Source organism: Balearica regulorum, chromosome 16 (assembly GCF_011004875.1).
Source record: "Balearica regulorum gibbericeps isolate bBalReg1 chromosome 16, bBalReg1.pri, whole genome shotgun sequence".
Classification (NCBI taxonomy): domain Eukaryota; kingdom Metazoa; phylum Chordata; class Aves; order Gruiformes; family Gruidae; genus Balearica; species Balearica regulorum.
This window is the reverse complement of record NC_046199.1, coordinates 577,291-597,309: the sequence shown is the minus strand read 5'-3', so window position 1 is coordinate 597,309 and position 20,019 is coordinate 577,291. Positions and strand designations below refer to the sequence as shown.

At 55.5% G+C, this 20,019-nt stretch overlaps 1 protein-coding gene across 16 annotated transcripts in view; it reads right to left on the bottom strand.

The window, feature by feature from the left end:
- The window catches only part of CHD6 (chromodomain helicase DNA binding protein 6), a 90,482-nt gene extending 71,997 nt beyond the window's left edge, over positions 1-18,485 (bottom strand). For 7 of the 16 annotated variants that reach the window (XM_075768851.1, XM_075768852.1, XM_075768853.1 and 4 more), the window contains exon 1: positions 18,047-18,287. Coding sequence is in view for 6 of the 16 variants with exons in the window: in XM_075768846.1 (XP_075624961.1) it covers positions 4,103-4,256 (154 nt within the window). In the remaining 10 variants the exon portion in view is untranslated. Of the gene's footprint in view, positions 1-4,102; positions 4,632-10,718; positions 10,898-11,388; positions 11,464-16,284; positions 16,442-16,969; positions 17,141-18,046; positions 18,288-18,412 lie in introns of those variants that run through there. The other 9 variants (XM_075768855.1, XM_075768861.1, XM_075768848.1 and 6 more) reach the window with 9 other exon arrangements.
- Between the last annotated feature and the right edge of the window lie 1,534 nt (positions 18,486-20,019).

Genomic DNA, 20,019 nt, shown 5'->3' with positions numbered 1-20,019 from the left:
TAGCCATATGGGGGTCGGTCTCTTCTCCCAAGTAACAAGTGATAGGACAAGAGGAAACGGCCTCAAGTTGTGCCAGGGGAGGTTTAGATTGGATATTAGGAAAAATTTCTTCCCCAAAAGGGTTGTCAACCAATGGAACAGGCTGCCCAGGGCAGTGGTAGAATCCCAATGCCTGGAGGTATTTAGAAGACGTGTAGATGTGCTTGGGGACATGGTTTAGTGGTGGGCTTGGCAGTGCTGGGTTAACAGTTGGACTTGATGATCTTAAAGGTCTTTTCCAATCTAAATGATTCTATGGTTCACAAAAACTGGGAACAGTCCCCAAAATCTGTAAGACACATGGCACGGACAGGGGCTGCCTCGTCTTCCCCTTGGGGACGCATCCAGCCTTGCCTCAGCTCCTCTCCCCCACTCCTGCACCTGATACCCAGATACCCACACAACCACCACCAAGGACAGGCCCCCCAGATGGCTTCAGACATAGGAAGTACAATCTCTGAGCACAGGCTGGCATTCTCCCATTGCAGACTTTCACCAATACCCCTTCAAGCATTCTGTGTCCCAACAGGAACAGATGCTCCAACAGCCCCTCAGTCACAGACACACCACGGTGTTTTAGAAAGTTTTATTCATAGCCTTTATCCAAAGAGCAGCTTTCATTTCCTGCAAGGGAAATCACATCTGCAGCACGGCAAGGAAGGTGGGAGTCAGCAGCTCTGAACACAGTCCTGCTTTTGCTTTGCCTTTGCTTCCCAGCTCCATTCCCCTGGCTCCTATATCCAAGCCCTGCCCTCCCCTCTCTTCTCTGACCGCCCGGGTGCACGCAGACCCCCATGCCACGGCACAGCTGTACCTGCGGCAGCTGCGACTCAGCAGGTCCCCCGAGGCCAGCTCAGCCCGGCCTGCCAGCAGGAGCACCAGAGCTGCCTCGGGGCAGGCGTGAGCACAGCCCTGCCTGTTCCCCCCCAGGTCGTGTCCGTAGGCCTGTCACCAACAGTCAAAAGGGCTACAAACTCAAGACAAAGCAGCGGCCTCGGCATCTGCAGAAACTGATGGCATTTGCCCAAGAAAGCTCCTTATTCAGCACAGATGAAAATTTTTTTACTTTATTAGAGCACATCCCTGCAGTACAGTGCCATGTTCAGCTGCGAGAGGCAGGTGGCTTCCTTCTTCAAAGGGGAAAAAGAACAGATTTTATCTGTAGAGATAAGCTGCAGCAAGGAAACAATGTGTGCAGTTAAAACAAAAATCAACACCCAACCGGCAGGTCCTTAGAGACTGCCGATCCTCGATGAACAAAAGGCTTGTGTAGCTTTCTCCAAGGGAAGAACGAAGCACAACAGGAGCTGGGATTCAAAGGACAAGGGGTGCTCACAAACCACTTCTTGAAGGACAAGAAGCACCCACAGGTGCATGTGGGCATGTCCACCTATGTGCCAGAAACACTGGTGATAATACATTGAGAAAACCTGCATTCTTTCTTTTCACTTTCTGAGTGAAAAAAAGTGTTTTTTCTGCACCAAAGCCCCTCCAAAGCTTCTGCAGCAGCAAAGAGCAGAAACAGGCAGCAGCCTTGGATTGCCGCCACAGGCACCACGAACAGTCACTTGTAAGTTGACGTGCACCACTACACAATACAATTCAATTCTGATTTTCAGACCACAGCCATGACAAACATTCCCTGATACAACCAAGCCACTCAGCACCCTGCACACCACATCTCAATGAAGTGATAAAAATTCAGTGAAGATGTTGCATTTGCTTCTCAGTAGGTGTCTGGGATACTTGTGTCCCGGGCCAGAAGTGAGAGCCTCTGACACCTGCAAAGAAAGCCGGGTCCGGCGGGAGCACAGCCTGCCTTGCACCGTGGCCGAGGCAAGGAACCTCTCCAGCAACTGCTTTTGGTCCACACTGCCAAGTGGGAGCGCGCAGCGACACTGCAGGCTCACAACACGATCTTATACCATAGATACAAGTTGGGGTCCGTGCCTCAGCTGCTTACCCTCACCAGGTGTTAAAAGCCAGCACTGAGAGATTAGCAGTTTTCCCAGCCACTTTTCCTACATGGCAGACTGGAAGATGAACTCATGCTGCGGTTCATCAAAGACATTCAAGGGGAAGAGGAGCCACACACTTCAGGCTGGAGGCCCCACTGCTTATTAGAAACCAGAGAAGTACTCTAGAACAGTATACCCAGCTCCACACGTTCTCGCTCATCCCCCAAACTAGCTGGCACTGACCCCACTCTGCAGGCTGACCTCATCTGCCAGCCGTGCCCCCCACAGCCCGAGGGTCCCCTTCCCAGGCACAGGAGCAGCACCAGGCACAGCACAACAGGCTCGGGGGAGATGCCAAGGACAAGATCTCACTGCAAGCAGCTCCATTGAGATAGAGGCATCAAGAAGTGTCCGACCTCCATCTGTCAGCAGACTTCTGGTGACATTCGTCTCCAGATGAGGGGTGCAAGCCTTGCTCACCTCCTCAACATCATGGGGCCTTTGTCTCCCTCCCTGCTATAATTTTGATTACAGGAATGATCCCTTGAAAATACAGATCCCAAACAGGCACAGCACTTTGCATGCAGCCCCAAAGGACAAGCAGGAAGGCAGAGATATCTCTCTGAGAAGAGAGGAGAATTGCACAGCCATGCCATGAAATTACTGATTTTCAGACAAGCAGGTCTGCTCTGCTGCAGCACCTCAGGAAGTGCTGTATCTCCTCAGTGTTTGGGCACAGCTTGAAGGAAAAGAGGAGATTAGTCAAGGGTGCTAGGACTAAACCTGCTGCCCAGGCCTCCAGGCCAGCAGCAAGCCAGGCTCATGGACTGCAGCTAGCCCGGGTGGAGCCAGGAAGGCTCAGCACACCCCAGCTGCTCTGGTACCAGAAGATGTGCTAACCTTCCCTGAGAAAGGCTGGCAGAGGCCAAAATACAGACTGACAAGAAGATTCAGATCTCTAGAGCAGGAGCCAGCGCTCCCAGCAGCACAGAGCTGCAAGCAGCTCGCACAACCACAGCACAAGGGCCCTGCTCAGCCCTCCAAACACAAGACAGCAACAAAGGGCATCAGGCAATGGGGCAACCAAGAGCTTTCAGAAGACTGTCTCACACTTAAAGGGTCCTGGTCTTTCTTTTGCCCCACACCACCAACCCCTGTGCCAGAGTCAGCAGCTGTCCTTGTGTGTACACACCATTTTGGGGTGGGGGGACAACCCCACTGCCTTACACAAGCTGCAGAAGCAGCTCTTTGGGGGGAATAGGTGCTGCTCCAGCCCCAGCTGCCTGAGAGCTGCTCTGCTCCCCACCGCCTGCTGTCATCGTGGCAGCAGCCCTTGGTTCAAACATGGACGAGCTGCGTCTCATGCCTGACAACAAACCTTACAGCCTTGAGGAAAGGGGACAGTAGTCAGTAGTCACTCCTTATGCGCAGAGATGACACTGAGCCATGTCATTTTTGTATCATGGTCAGGCATTGTGCAAAACCTTTCAGGCCTTTGCAGAGCCGAGGCATTAATACTGTGGCTCCAGCAGAAACTCCCAGAGTCCTGCTACTTGGCACTGGTCAGAGGCACAGGAACAGCATCAGCATCGCATGGCGCTCCCCATCCTGCAGCCTGGAGAGCCTCTTGCGTCAGCATCGCATGGCGCTCCCCATCCTGCAGCCTGGAGAGCCTCTTGCGTCAGCACACTGACCAGAAGCACGTTGGGCCAAGCTGGACCAGTATGCTGGGGGTAAGGGACCAGTCTTGGCAAGCAAACACAAATCATTCCTGAAGGAGCAAGGCTGCCTGCATCTGCCTGAAGACATCTGAGGGAAATAAGTACTGGTCATTGCTTGCCAAGAGGTTTGCTGCATTGCCCTGCTACTCCTGCCCTAATCACTAGGAGTACTACAGAGGAGCAGAGGACAATCCAGGACTGATGGGCGCTGGCAGGCTCCCCCAGGCAAGCTGGAGCAGAGGTCCCCAGGGCCCAGCAGCACCTGCCCATCAGAGAGGCCTCCAGAGCACTCTCCACCCTCAGTAGCTTTGCTGCTGGCAAGGCAGACAGCAAGCTCGAGGACAACCGAGCATGGCCCAGGCACCAGACAGCCACCCTCCCTACCTGATGCATCCACACCGCAGGTGAGCAGCAGGAGAGGACCCACAGGTCCAGCTGGGACAGACTGAGAGCAGAACTCAGAGCCTGCACTGTCCTTCATCCGCTTGGCTCGACCAACACCCTTCTCCAAGGCACCAAACAGCAGAGAGAGAGACATCCGCAGTCCCCTGGTGCTGTTTGGTTCTTGCTACCTTATCAGTTCCTGTTTCCAGGCAGGGCTGCACAGACACGTCTCAGCCGGCAGAGTTACCGGAGCTTGAAGCCTGAGTATCTGTGGTGCAATCCAGAGGGACTCAGGCAGCTACATTCCTGTGGGCTGCATGGAGAAAGGGCTCTGCAGAAACATCGCCCTGCCACCGGATTTAGAGAGGTGCTCCTGCTCAATCGGGGAGATCCAGGCAGGGGAGACGAGCACTGACAAGACAACTGCCTGCAAAACACTGAAGGGGCAGAGCTAGGGGAGGGGGAAGGAGAAATACCGCACAAGAGTGACACTTCTCTCCCTGGCTCCTCCCAACCAGCTCTCAGCAAGCTGAATTGGGGAGGGCTGCGTGGCCCAGCAAAGCCTCCTCTGCTGGGCAAAACGGCAACCCAGCCGGCTGCTCCTCCACAACACGCTCAATCACCCGAGAGCTTCTCTGTGGGATACTCTTTGAAGGAGGTACCCAGCCCCCGTCAGAAGCCACCCGTCTGCAGGCTGTCATGCAAGCAGCCTGGCAGCCCAGCTCTCTCCCCACAGCCTGCTGCAGCAGGATTTGTTTATGTGTCTGCAGCTGCTCCGTGCATTCGCCATGGGAATCCAGGCTGAAACTCCAGCCGCGTCGAGCAGAGAAGCGGCCTCTCCACCTCCCCTCTGCGCAGCCTCGCAGCTCGTCGAGCATGCGGAGCCCGGCAGGCAGAGTGCTGCAGGGGGCACGAGCCCCTGGAAACAGGCCTGCCGGAGCGGTGAGCCGCATTCCCAGCCCGCTGCAGTGCCTCCCCCACATCCTGCCTCCAGCCCTCCGCTGGGGGTAGAGAATGCAAATCTTGGGTTGTAATTTTTCCAAGTTAAAAATAACCCAGTAGTTTAGGAAGAGAGGCAGCAGCAGCAAGGCAGGGGGCTGGGGAGCCTGTGAGCTTGCTGTGAGGCAGCTACGGCATACATTTTTTCCTTCCCAAGTAGAGGCAGCCTCCCAGCTCTGCGCACACAGCTACAGAATGCAAGACCCCTTCAGCATTCCAACTGTAGAGGCTTTGCTGAGCAGCCAAATGCTCTTCGTTTCCGAGCTGCCCTAACACTCCCTCGCTGCTCCCTGGCCCCGATGGGAAGGGGGCACAGGCCCCACTCCCCTGAGCGGGACGCACGGCAGGACAAAGGGAGAAAGGAGCATACAAAGAGGTCTGAATAATCCAGACTCGGGGAGGAAGCACCCCTCGGGCCAGTGCACATGTCCAGGGCAGGCCAGGCAGAGCATTGCGCCAACGGCCAGCTCCAGGGGAGTCACAGCTGTGCTCCAAGCAATTTTCTGTCCTTAAAGTATTTTAATCTTTAGGAAAAAAAAAAAGGTGGTGGGGGGGGGGAATTAACTGTGTTCCCTGTGGGGCAAGGGGAGCCTGAAGATCTGCTGACAAGGACACCCAGTGCAAGTGCCAATCCTGTCAGGCAAACCAGGCAGAGCCTTCCCAGGACACCCAACTCCACCACCACATGGGGGAACAGGCAACCAAATTTTGACAGGCAGGCAAGAAATAGCCACAACCTCCTTGCCACTTGCTCCATGGGACAAGGCATACGGCAATGCTGCACAGCGTTCCCCCTCCAAAAAGCCTGCGCAGCACCACACTTCTGCTCCCCAGCTCTCCCAGGCAGGCTCTCAGCCCTGAAGCGACAGCCAGGTCAGAGACCCCCCGGGGACACTTGGGACAGTGCTGCTGCCTGTGCACAGAGGATGCTCTGTTGGCACCCAACAAGCAAGAGAGCACACGCAAGCTGGATGCAGCCCCTGGTAATGCAGCTTCAGTCAGCTGCGCTTCATGACTCTCACGATAAGATCACGTGGCAAAAATGGCAACAGCTCCTTTTTGGAGGGTTTTCAAATGCAGCTCCTAACCCAACACCATAACCACAATGACCTTCAGCCGTTATTTCAAAGCTGCACAGTGCCGCGGGGCTGAGAACTGAGGGCTGGCTTGGACTCCAGAGAGCACAGCAACAAGCAGGAACCAACAGCATAAGCTGAGAGAAAGCCGCAGAACGGCTGGGAACAGCTTCAGTTTTGTTCAGCAAAGGCACATCACAAAATGCAAAGCCACACCTGGCCAGCCAGCGTGCACGTGAAGACCCAGCACTCCAGCTTGTTTGCTAAAGAGAGGGAAAACAGGTCTGAGCTCCCCCTAAAATGTATCTCTCATCACCTTCATGGACAGGTCAAAATGAGGGGACACACCACTCCCAACTGGCACGGGGGTTGAGAGGCGGCTGTCTGCGGAGTGGCGATGCACCCAGCGTTAGCTGCACCCCCTTCCCCACACCATCACCCTGCTGCCCTCATGTGCAGGAGTTGCCAGGAACGAGACAGGTTTCTCAAGCCTATGTCTGTTGTCTTCTGATCAGCGGGCCAAGAGTCTCACTCCAAACTTATGAGTCTTGCTCATAAGCCCTAGACAGTGGATTTTAATCCTTAACATCAGCAAGGCAAAAACCAGAGGAAAAATAAATGTCTACAGTTCAGTACCTACACAGACCAGGAAGAGAGAAGGGAGGTAGGCCAAACCTGCCCAGCCTTGTAGCTGGCACCCAGCAGGCTGGGCTCCCATGGCTGGCAGGCCCCTGACCCCTCGCCCCCCCAGCAGTGCTGAGGGCCAGGATTTCATGGGTGAGGGTGCGCTGGTGTGTGCGTGAACACATGCACCACTCCTGCACACGCAGGGGGCCGCAGCAGCTCCCTCTGGGGCGGCACCCCACCAGCGTGACTCGCATGCCCTGTCAAGAGCATCACCAGCTTAAGCTCCTGCCACTTCAGCAAAGCCCATCACACTGATGTGGCATTTGCCAGACCTCTGCTCCATGTTAAACACAAACACGCTCTGGTGTGGCATTCAACCCAGGCCACCACACAAGCCAAATTAACCCTTAGCTGCTCTGTCTGCCAAATCTTAACAAGCCATTTCTCCATCGTCAATGCCAAATTTTCCTTTCACTTATTCACCAGCCCCAGCATGCTGACCAGCAAGCCAACAAGGAAGGACATGAATAGGTGGTCCAGGGAACAGGCTGCACCAGTGGCCATAAAGCCTTCCCACTTCTCCCATCAATTTCCTACTTTTAAATAAGGGAAAACGCAGTGTCTGTATCCATGTGCTGCAGGAGAGTCTCGAGCTGCGCGGGCCAACAAAGCCTATGGCAGATGGCAACTTCCACAGCTTCCCGCACAGCTCTCCTACCCCTCTGGTACTCCACTGCGGGCAGGAGGCAGACAGCTCGCAGCCTCTCTCCTCGCCTGCCGGGAACCAGCAACACGCTCCTCGAAATGGCACCTCAATACAGCTGCATGGACCAGCTTGCTGGCAACCAAGAAGATGCCTGGTGAACAACTCCTCTTCCTCAGCCTGGGACTGTACACCCAACGCGCTCCTCCACAAGGCAGGGAGCCTCGCGCACCAAGGGGAGTATATGCTAAGGCTGCCAAAGAGACTACAAAGCCTCAGGTCAGAGTCACAATGCAACCCTAGCTACATTTTTATATGGAAATGGGCAAAATAGCTCTGAGGACACATTCTTGGTGCTGGAAGCAGGCCCTCCTCTCTGAGGTGCCTGGCTGTTACCCCTGGGCAGAAAAGAGATCATGGGCACAGCTCCTATCAGCTTCCTGGACCAGTCACGAGGAGCCAGACTTCCCAGTAGTGTAAGTAAAGCCTTTTCCAAATTACTGGGTCCATGGGAGCACAGGGGTTATTGCCAGCTGCTCCAGAGGCTTCTTGCAACAGGGCAAGCCACCCAGCTGCTCTCCAGCTATCAGGAGGGATACAGAGGTTTCAGCAGAAACCAGCACCCTGCACACTCTGCACATTTTCCTGCTGCCTTTTATTTCTCATGCACAAGCACTTGGAACTTCACTTAGCTGCCCAAGTCCATCCTCAAGGTCACCAGCCCTGTAAAGATGCCACCAGGCACATCACTTAGCCCACAGCACCTTTATTAGTACAAAAGGTGTACAAAAGCCAGCTCAACCAGTAGACCTTGACAGCTGGCCAATTCAAAGAACCTTTTATAAGGTTACTGCTTGAGAGCTACAAACCGAAGAGCACCGAACTCAAGCTATCCCAAGGCAGACGGCCAAAAAATGAGATGGCATTCCTGAAAGCACAGATCTTCCCCTCTTGCTGTTGCTAATATCCTGCACAGCAAACTCAAGCTGCCAGAAAACATTTTTGCCACACTGCAGACCGCTCCTCAAAGGCAATCAGAGCCCTCTGTGCCTCTATTTTCCAACAGTAGAATGGGGATAAAAATCAGCCTTCACAGGAGGGCCATGGAGAGGATGAAGAAGCACTTGCGACACACTTCCAGACTTGCCTGTAGACACATATGAAGAGCACCCTCCTGCCAAGCTCCCCCTGCTTCATCTAGTGAGCAGCCCATGGGAACATCCCCTGAGAAACACATCCAAGCCAGGAGCTGAATAAAACGTGGCCAAGCCACCAGCAGCTGAGCCACAAGAGCACAGTCAGCATTTTCAGCATTTCCAAGGCCTCGTGAGCAGGATGGACACTGCTGCTCTGCCAAATGCCTTGTCTGTGTACGGGCAGTGGAGTGGGAAGGGGTGTACAGCACACGAAGCAAGCTCAGGGCCAGCCTTGCTTTGCCCACCAGGGCCACATCTCACGCCACAGTTCCTGAGCACAGGCACTGGAAGGCTGATCCCAAGCTACATCTCAGCACATGACGAGCGAGCAGCCCTCCTTCAGGCTAGGCAGCACTGCCATCCTGGTTCTCAGGGTCTCAAATCCTGGGTGACAAAGGGAGGTCAGCTCAGCCTGTGCTCTCACACAGCGAAGGTCGGAGGGGCAGTAGAAGGGAACTCCAGGAGAAAAAGGAGATTTTGCTATGCTGCTCAGTCCCCACGTACAGGACATCTCCAGCACCAGCTTACAGATGTCGCCTGCTGGATGCTGCCCTGTTGGGGAGGAGCTCCTGCACACGCAAATGCTGCACCTGCCCTGTCAGCGCTGCAGTCCAGGCAGGGGCAGAAGGGTTGGCTGGCAAGACCCCTGCCTGTGGCAGTGCCAGGCATGGGGGGAGCCAAGCTGTTCCTCAGCACCCAGGAACACAACATCCCAAACCACCACAGCCTGAGAGTTTACTGCATGAGGTGGTGAGGTCCCACGGCTCACAGCATCTGTTCTGCCTGTACATCCTAAGAGAAACTAGCAAACCTCAGCCCAAAATAGCAACAGACAGAAGTCTGCTGTTCTCCAGGCCTGAGAACTTGCATACTGAAGCATCAGACCTGTTTCCCAAGCATCGAAAGAACAGAGAGAAAGCAAAAGGTAGCAAACTCTCCTGGTGCAACACAAAGCAAGCACGTCCTTCACAAGCAGTGCCGCTCCCCCACAGTCCTCAGGTCCACATCCTTACACACATCTCCACTTCAGCTGCTCTGCCCTGCAAGGACTGTAACCCCCTGATGTTAACCTCCAAGGGGTTCCAGTTTATTTTGAAGTTAACTCTCTGGGATACAAGTTCTCCACAATCTCAGCTGAAGCTACTTTGAACAACAGTCTCCATCTGTAAGGAGACATTCCTTTCAATCATCTCAATGCTTCCTCGCATTTCTATCTTTTACACCATCCCAAGAAACACTCCACCACAGGAGGGAGAGAGAAGTGCCAAAAAGAAATTCATCAATTCCTCATGTGCAAATGCTTGGAGTTCAGCAACACCAGGTTTGGTTCCCTCCTCAGCTACAGGCAATTCTTTAATACACTTGGGTAGCCTTTTAAACAGTGAGTACCCATAGTCCTGCCCAGGCATGCTGCACATAAAATGTGACCGAAAGCACATATGGAGAGGTAGCCCCTTCTTGTCCCGGCTCAAAGCCCTTCAGTGAGAGGCCACCTCAGGGAGCAGTGGAGGGAGCATGAGCCTCGCCAGGCTGGAGGTCAACACTTGCACGGGGAGGGAGCACAGCACACCCCTCCTGTCAGCACACACCCAAGCTACAATCACCAACACTGACCGCAGAGCACCATCTTTGCAGAGTTCCTTTTTCTAAGCAGAGCTGGGACCTCAGAGCAGATCAAGACCCTTCAAACAGCACACAGGCAGAGCTGCTATGGGACTCTCCCAGAGTCAAGCTGCGCTCGTTCAGGGCACAGACGCAGAATACACCCACCATGTACAGGACTCCCCTGGCCAACCAGCACCATCTTCACAGGGTCAGCTAGCCAGCAGGCGAGCACATGGCAATCTGCTGCACCGCACTACCAAGAGACTCCTGTCCCTGCTTGCCTGACCAGCCTACAGACGTCAGTCTCTTGGACATGTAGCAACACGACGGCCGTGCAAGCAAACTCTAGACACAAAAGCAGAGCACAGGTCCCACAGATCCATGTCCTAGCCCACTCTTACTGCACGTACCCATCAGAAGTCCATACCAACACAGTTTCCACATCTCTTCCTCTGTACCTGGACAAGCCACTCATTTTCTAACCCCTTCCTTCAGCAGATGTCTCTGGAGGAAGTAGCATGCAACAAGGTCCAGCAATCCACTTCTGCTTTGTGTCAAACATCTCCCTCTCCCAGCTCAGGGTGGAAGAAAGAGCAGGAGGTAGAGCTAGATCCCGGAAAGGGTTTAGGAGCTCTGTCCAGAACTCCTCAGCCCTAACGTCATGCTCTGCCAGCGGAGAGCCTGTCTGAAAACTAGAGAGCAGCTTCTGCAGATAACCACATCTCCACAGTGTGCTATGCCCTGTCAGATGTGGGCACAGCTGTACCTACTCAAACACACACGGCCTGCAGAGCCACACCTTGCTACAGGGCTCCTGGAGAGACCACTCTCCTTGAAATTACAACCACTAAAGCTTCAAAGAGCCTGCGCCCATAGTGACCCACTCCCTCCTTTGCCTTCCAGAATCAGGACCCCGGTCCTCACTCTCAAAGCACAATGTGGGACTGGCCCAACTCCAAAACAGCAACGTTATTCTCAGACAGAAATTCTCACCCTCCGGAGCAAGGAGGTGGAGCAGTCACTGTGACTGGCCCACAAATCTGTAACCACTTCTCTGAAGAAATCAGGGTAACCACAAACCTCAGCACCTTCACAGTAAGCACAAGCCTTGCTTCAGTCAGCCTCCCCACAACATCACCGCACAGAGAACAAACAGAGCACAGTCTCTGCTGTCTGCGGTGGAGGAGAGAAACCTGCCTTTATGTATGCACAAAAGTGCATGCCGGGAAAAGCTCAGATACCCTGGTGAGGGGCACCCTACGGGGACTGAGAAAGATCACTGAGAAACAGGGCTTTGCTTGCCCTAAAGCAACAAGCAGAGAAGCATACAAATAAGAGCAATACGCTGTGCATTCCCACACCCCACTGCTCTCCTTCCCAGGCTACGCCAGCACAGGGTACAGCAAGGATGCACCATGCACATATACGGAAGTCATCAAGAAAGAATGGCACTCCCATCTCTGATCCTCAATTAACAGACACCTAACACTTAAGCTTCATTTTAAGTATGTTTTAAGTTCAACCAAAGCGGATGAAACACTTAGGGTTAAAGGTGCTCTGCGCACAAGAACTAGAGAACTCAAGGCAGTGGCTCACACAAAAATAGCAGCTTTCACAGCACATCTATAGCAAAGCATTAATGTTTATCTTGTACCTAGGACTAACTTTAATTCTGCCTCGATGCACACATATAACAAGGCATTAATATTTCTTAAAGAACCAATACTTCACCTACCTATATGGCAAAAAAGCAAAAGTCCCCCCTAACTTTGCATCACCCTTGTTCCTGCGCGTAGCACGCTAGCAAGTTGCTAACGTTGGAATTCACCTTCAAAGGTAGCCACGAGCATAAGTTAAAGCGCAAAATGAAAACCAGAAAGTCCATAAACCAACTTAGTTATCTAATTACCTTTATGAATTCTGAATAGAAGTTTAACAACTGGAAGTTTTTTTGAAGGAAACTCAACTATGTCCACATAACAAACATCTTATTTCTAGCGCAATACAGAGGGTCCCAAATTCTCAGCAGCGGCTGCTAACGTGGAGGGCCTGCTAGCTGAAGTCCTTCGATTAGCTGAAGTCCTGTTTCCGCCTTCAAAGAAATGCAAATGAGAGACCTCCTGGGGGAAGGGGTGGGGGTCTTGCATCCCAGGGAGTTTTAGCATCCCTCAGTGCCCAGCTCCTCTCCCTAGGCACAGGTCGACAGGCCAGCCACAGGGACACGGCACCACAGCCAGCTGCGCTTCCCCCACAGGCCCCTGGGGACCCTCATCCCACCTATGTTCCTGCGCAACAGCTCCCAGGCCGCAATTTAGACACATGGTTTAGGATCACATAAAGATACTGAACAACACAACTTTGCCCCTCCACTGCCCACCTGTCCCTCCCTTGCAATAACATGCACGTTAGTAGGGATGTGCAGCTCCCCGACCCAGTTCATGCGGCTGGGTTAACACCAGCCTCAACCCAGATATTGCCTCCTTTTACTCCAACGCAAAGCAGGGCTCCATAGATCCCACACTTTTATGGAAACATTTAGGAAACACAAATACTCTGCAAACTGACGCTGACAAGCTTAAATTTCTCTGCTTTCGGCACAGTCACCCCAAAAGGAAGGAATGAGATACCTGCATTTCAACCCCAACTCCTATAACAACAGAGCCAAACGGCAGAAAGAGCCAGACAAGCGTCAGAAAGCTTCACCAGAAGAGATCTAAATTTAATCTCACCAGTTAAAACACAATTTAAAAAAACAAAACCAAAAAACCCCACACCCAAAACCACCCCCAACTAACCAGGTAACCCTACCTATACTAGTACAACATTAGGGCTGCGTGAAGTTAGGGAAAGGCAGGACTGCAGAAGATACGCTGGACCTCCTAGGAATGATGTTAATAATATCACTATCAGACTGCTGCTGAGCAGCATCCCTCACAGGGCCAGAAAATGTGATGTGCACCCCACGGCCAAGCCAGCATCTCATCATCATGATAACACCCGCATTTCCTGATCTGTACCCAACACACCCCTGCAAACACATTTCCAGTGCCCACATGAAAAACAAAGAGGGACTGGGACTCGGTTCCCACACTTCTCACTTCCTTTTCTGGACTGAAAGAGTGTTTTGCTCCTGTTAGAGCAGGATTTATACTCACTGGGCTGGGAATCCCCTAGAGGCAACAGCCTGTGGGACAGAAACAGCATGCACCCCTTATCCTCAAGGCAGCACTTCCTCCACAGAGGGAAGCTCCTTGCACAAAGGACGGGTCAGGTGCTCCACCAACCTCCTCGGTGCCAACACAACCCAGGGCCCCGGCTCCCCTCTGAGCACTGGGCCCAAGGGCAGGAGCCCTACACCCAGGCACCAAACTCTCCCAGCTTTTAGCTGACTTCCCGAGGAGCCGAGCGTGCTCGGGCATTCCCCAGAGCACAGCCACAACCTTTCCCCAGATATCTGTCAGGGATCTGCCTCAAACATTAAAGCATGGCCACAGCGTCTCAGGTATTTCCTACTTCTTAGGCTGACTGGACACATCCAACATAACAATGCTAAAAATTAATAGCCACATATTGGCAGATTGCTAGGCTGCATACCAGATTTTCCCATATAAGGGAAAGTTGAAGGCATTGTCCTATCACACGCAAAACATATTGCACCAGCCTGAGATATTAGAAAGCAAAATCAGAGTCTCCTCGTGTCGCAAGCTGACACCCACAGCACCACGTTTTCCCCCTTTTGCTGACGGTTTGGTCGGCTTTCCCCAGCTCTGTTATTTCCACCAGGGCTGGTGCCTGAGATGACTGGAGGCTGGCTGGGACAGGCACTGCCCAGCACAGCGCCTGCAGCACGCTGCGACACAGGGTCCTGTGCTTTCTTAGAGGATTTTGGTCCCACCACCACCACCACGCTGGCAGTGCGGGCACTGACATTGCCACCACTCCCAGGACGAAGTAGAACTCTGTTTTCATGGGGTTTTAGGGTGCTGAGAACCCACCACACAAACCCCGCATGCTGTCACCAACACTGGCCATAGCAAACGTTGCTACTCAATTACACGTAGACCATTCAACCCTGACCATTACAGAGCTTGTTGGCCCCCAACAACAGCTCTATCTCCACTTTCACAGACCAGGGCAAAGTCACCAACACCAGAGGTTGACTCTGCTGTCCCAGGCAGGAAACTGGGGATGAGAGGAGAAATGCTTTCACTGCTACTTACAGGAGCGATGGAAGCAAGCCCCCGTGGCTCCTCTGAAGCCCAGTAAGACATCCGGCCACCGTGCTTGCCAGCGTCTCTTTAAGACAATTTCAGAGAAGCCTCCCTATGTGCGCCTGCTTTCCAGACCCAACACACCAAGTCCACATTCCTGCACCGAGGGCTCACTCACAGTGCAAGGCTGATCAACCCTCTCCCCTTCTTCACACAGGCAACCTTCTCCTGCACACCGATGTGCAAGATACTAGCTCTTATCTCTGCGAACCCAAGACAGGCTTCATGCAAAAAATAAAGGCCTGCTCTGGCAGCTGAGCTCTCAGGCTTGCCATCTCACAAAAACAAGCTCACTCGCTTGTGCGAGCCCCTCTTGAAATAACACAAACCATTAAAGTAAAACACTTTATATTATCCACCTGTAAAAGTTTGTATCTTTGGAGAAGCTCTTGAGAAAATATTAAAGATCTCTCAAGGAAGATTAAATCTTAAAAATTATTGAGATTACACTTTTGAGGGGGGGAGGTAGAGCTTTGCTTCCTGTTAAAAGCAATATGGTAAAAACCAGTCAGGAAAACGAGACATTCCCCTGAGAGCCTCCTCTACCAAGCCACTAGAAATCAACAGACCCTGAAAATTCCCGCAGCACTGATCGCCGGTGCTAACACCGACATATCCAGGCCCAGCTGCTCGAAGACCAGCAGCTTAGACAGAGCCACTCTCCCCTAACGCCAACATGCAGGACAACCGAGGGAGAGGTAACCTCAAGCCATTAAAAAGGCGTACGCTGCCAAACCAGACAGCAGCGCTCGGAACAAGGTAATGAGGGACCCTGACAGCACCTTCCGCAAGAGCTGCACGTTATTCACACACTACGAGCGTTGAGAAACAAACAGCACAAGAGCTGCCCGAGTTTCACAGATTCACACGGGCTAGTTTAACACATCTGTACTAGCCCCTGGCAAGGGGCCGCAAGCACCTTCTCAGCCACAGAGCAATCAATGTTTCTGCTTGGAGGAACAAGACAGTAGGCAGAAATAACCAGCCACAGCTGCGGGACAGGCTTCAAACTTCATGAAAGTGAAAACAAACCAAGATCAGTCTTTCTTCAAGTCCTCTCATTGACTTTGGCTTTTATCTAAAGAATAATAATACATACTTTTCAGTTCTGCTGCACAAGGTACACGCAGACATTTTGACAGGATGCGACCCTACTAGTTATCACACTTTACAGCTTGAAGCGCTCGAGGGGCAACATTGAATCATCTTCACCCCACCGCTGCTGCACACTTCCCATCTCTGCAGCGAAGGAAACTCAGCAGTACGTCCAACTGCTCCTGAAGGACCTGCAAAAGTTTCAGCAGCTGTACTGACTCAGGAACGATGGGCAGAATTAGCTTTCCAAAAGCAAACAGACAACAATGTTAAGGCTTTGTAGTGGAAGAAGAATCGATTTTCCACTAAACAAGTGGGAAAGGAACCCAGTGGCAGCCCTGAACAAAACCAACCCGGTTGGAGGCCAGAAGCGTCGAGAGAAACAACCTATTTACTCCAGGAAGAATTTACTCCCAGAGCAAAAATATGCCGTTATTGCCTCACACTTCAACAGCTGGACCAAAACAACAATTTCTCTGCAAAGCAGCACAGCCGAGCTCCCGTGTGAGCGAGGTAAACAAAGGGTGAGAGGAGGTAAGGCGGCACCTATTCCTGCACCATCACCTGAACAGGGCCCAACAGCAACGCTTCACGGCGGGAAAATACCCACCGAGCTCAGGTTCCCTCTCTTCTGACAACACCCTAATCCAACTGACCCCCCACCAGTTAAAAAGATAAAGGCAGGACCTTTGTCTGCCAAAAAGCTGCCAAGCATCTGTAGCCCTACAAGTGAAGGGGTCAGGGACAAACATCTAACAAATACAACCACATCCGCCTGCCCCCGAGGAGCCCTCTGCCAGGAGGGCAGGGACTAGAGAGGGGTGCTGGAGACTTCTGCACAGACCGACAAGATGCTTTGCACAACCACAGTGAACCATCTCCACCCCTCTCCTCTCATTCTCCAACCCCAAAACCATTTGCTGCATTTCCCAAGCACGAGGTAAACAAGGAAAAAGCCTGAGCTTTTGGCTAAAAGCATCCCAACTCACTGAAGAAATAAACCACGCACTTTTCATAGCAAAATTACTGAAAAGCTCTACCACATGAAAGGCTGGTGGCTGACCCAGCTCTGGGTGTGCCGAGGCAGCCTGCCCGGCCTCCGTGGTCCTCGACTTTACCAGGAGTTTAACGTAGTTGTCAGGAAGACAAATCAACACACAGAGAAAGTGTTAGCTGCTCCAAGACGGGTGTGCACACTAGGCAGCAACACCAGCAGATGATTTCTCTTCATCTTTCTGTGCGTTCCTCTCACAGCATTTACCCTACGAACCTCACTGATCAAGACCGAAATCCACCTCAACCGCCAGGAAAAGTCACTGGTAAGACCAGGGAGAATCCCAGAACGCAGCCACCAACACACAACGGACGCAAGGCTGCGCGGGGCGACTACGGCGAGATGACTGCAGCGCGAACGAGACGCGACTCCAACGTGACTGTGATGCCTCTCTGTTGTGACATGGCTGCAATGTCACAACAGATCCACGTCTGCTCCGCGCGCAGGGGGCGAAGCGGGACGGATCCGCCGATGCCAGGGACGAGCCCGTCGCCCGGAGCGGAGGGAACGGCCCTTTAACCGACCCCCCCTTCCCACCGCCCCGGGTGCCCTTGCTCGGCAGGGGCCGGGCAGCAGGAAACCCGCGCCCCGGGGCCTCCCGCCCGCAAACGGACCCGCTTCGCCCCCGCCCGCGAAGTTTAAAGACTTAATTATCGATTTTCTTGAGCACTGCGGCCGGAATGACGGCGGAAAGCTGCGCCCCGCGGGCAGGCTCCCGGCACCCCGCATCCCACCCGCCGCTGCGGTCGCGCAGCTCGGTGCGGGGCCCGGTGGGGGGGGGGGCTCGCTCCCCCCTTCCCGGCCGGGAGGAGCCTCCGCGCAGCGCCGGGGAGGGGGGGGGGGGGGGAGGGAGGGAGGGAGCCCGCCCCGCCTCCGCCCCCGGCCCCCCGCACACCCCGGGGCCGCCGCAGCTGCGGGGGACGGCGGGCTCCGAGCTGCCGGCCAGGCCCGGCCTTCCCCGCGCCCGACTGGCCGGGGGGGAGCGGCAGGTAGGGCCGGCGAGAGGGGCCGCAGACCCCCCAACGCCGCCGCCGGCCCCGCGGAACGGGGAAGGGCCGCCATGGAGGGACCCGGGGGGGGGGGGGGAGAGGGGGGCGCCGCTGCCGCTGCCCCTCCCCCGCGGCCGGCCCGGCCCGGCCCCGCGGCCGGAGCCATGACAGGGCCGGCGGCCGCCCCGGCCCCGCCGCCCGCCCCGCGGCCCGCGCCGCCGAGTTCATTCATAGCGCCGCCCCGGCGCGGCCCCGCCGCCGCCCCCCGCCCCGCCGCCGCCCCCGGCCGCGCCGGGCGGGCGAACCCAAAAGTTCGGGGCAGAACTTACCTAAAATGGCTCCTCGGCCGCCCAAATACAAACAGCTATTATTTGGTGAAGTTTAGCCCAGCACCCTGCAAGGACACCCTAACCTCGCCCGGGCACGCCCCCGCCCCGCGCCCATTGGCTGCCCGCCGCCGCGCGCCGGCGCCCATTGGCAGGCCGGCCCGTCAGCCGCGCGGCGCTCGCGCCAAGCTTGGCTGCAGCGCGCCCGCCGCTCGCTCCATTGTGCTCCTGTTTGCACCGATGAGAGCGCGGCGGCGATTGGCCGCGCCGCCGCCCCCGCGCGCCGTCCCCCGCCCCCCGCCACCGCCCCGCCCGCGCCCGCCGCTCGTTCCCCGGATGTGACCGGCCCTGGCCCCGCCGGGCCCTCACCGGCACTGCCCGCCGCGCCGCCTGACGCGGGGCCTGCCGGGCGGCTGTGCGTGTCCCCGGGCCCGCGCCTCGCGTCTCCGTAGGCCTCGAGAGGTGCGAAGGCGCCCGGGGGCGGCCCCGCTTAGAAAGGGCCGGGAGAGCGCGGGGGCGGCTCCGGCGGGCCGCCGGCCTGAGCGGGGGGGGGGGGGGAGTGCCGGGCCCCGAGGGGAGCCCCGGAGGCACGTTGGGGGCCGGCTCGGGGCGTGAGCCGCCTGTGCGGGGAGAAGCTCGGCAAGGTCCGGGGCCGGGACCGGGTCCAGCCAGGGCGGGGACCAGCGGGCCGAGCTGGGGTTTCTGTCGGGAGCCTCACCGCCAGGCCTCGGGGCGCCTGGCCCTGCTCCCGCAGCGCTCGTGGGCTTGGCACAGCAGCCCCCGTCCTTCTGCCAGCTCGGCACGGCGGCAGCCAGACCAGCAGCACCCTCGCCCCGGGGGCCAGCACCGCCGGTGGTGCGTGTTGTGCTGGGGGCCGTGAGCTGCCCGCCTGCCTGCTCGGGAGGGGGCCAGGGCCGCTCCATCCTCCCAGCTGCTGCTCTGGCACCGAAAGGAAACTCTGCTAGAGCTACTTGCCTCTGCTGAGACTCGGGACGAGGCAGTACGGTCCTTGAGCAGCCATCCCGCTGGCTGGGCCCCGGGGGATGCTGGCACAGCCCTGCCCCTGAAATCCTGACTTGTTCAGCACCAGCTGGTGCTGATGCCCTGTGCCGTCCGGCTGGCACGTTCTCTTTACGCCTCCTGGCTTTCCTCAGCTGCTGTCCTCTTGGCTATAAGCTCTTCCGCTGCTCAGGGAGGGCTCCTGGGCAGGGAGCAGCCAGCAGCGCTGGGCAGTGCTGGTGTGCTCTGGGGGTACCTGTCACTGGACACCTGTAGATCCAACCCAGAGGGTACCGCCAAGGGACACAACTGTCACGAGCTACACCAACCCCATCCATGCCTCCTTCAGGCCCCCTGCACAGACCAGTATACCACTGTGCTCTTCCCACCAAGGCAGGACTTCCTTCTCTGCAGCATTCCCCTTTATTCTTTCTCACTTTGTTTTGGGTCTGCCTGGCAAGATTTTGGTGGCGGGGGGGTGGGGTACAGGGGTGGATTCTGTGAGAAGCTGCTAGAAGCTTCCCCCGTGCCTGATTGATAAAGCCGATGCCAGCCGGCTCCAAGATGGACCCGCCACTGCCCAAGGCTGAGTCCATTAGTGATGGTGGTAGCAGGATAACAGACTTAAGAAGGGGAAAAAAAAAAAAAACCAACCTGTGCAGCTGGAGAGAGGAGTGAGAAGATGTAAGAACATCTGCAGACACCCAGGTCAGTGCAGAAGGAGGGGCAGGAGGTGCTCCAGGCGCCGGAGCAGAGATTCCCCCTGCAGCCCGTGGTGAAGACCATGGTGAAGCAGGCTGTCCCCCTGCAGCCCATGGAGGGAGGATGAGGGGGTGTAGAGATTCCACCTGCAGCCCGTGGAGGACCCCACGCCGGAGCAGGTGGAGGCACCTGAAGGAGGCTGTGGCCCCGTGGGAAGCCCGTGCTGGAGCAAGCTCCTGGCAGGACCTGTGGACCCGTGGAGAGAGGAGCCCACA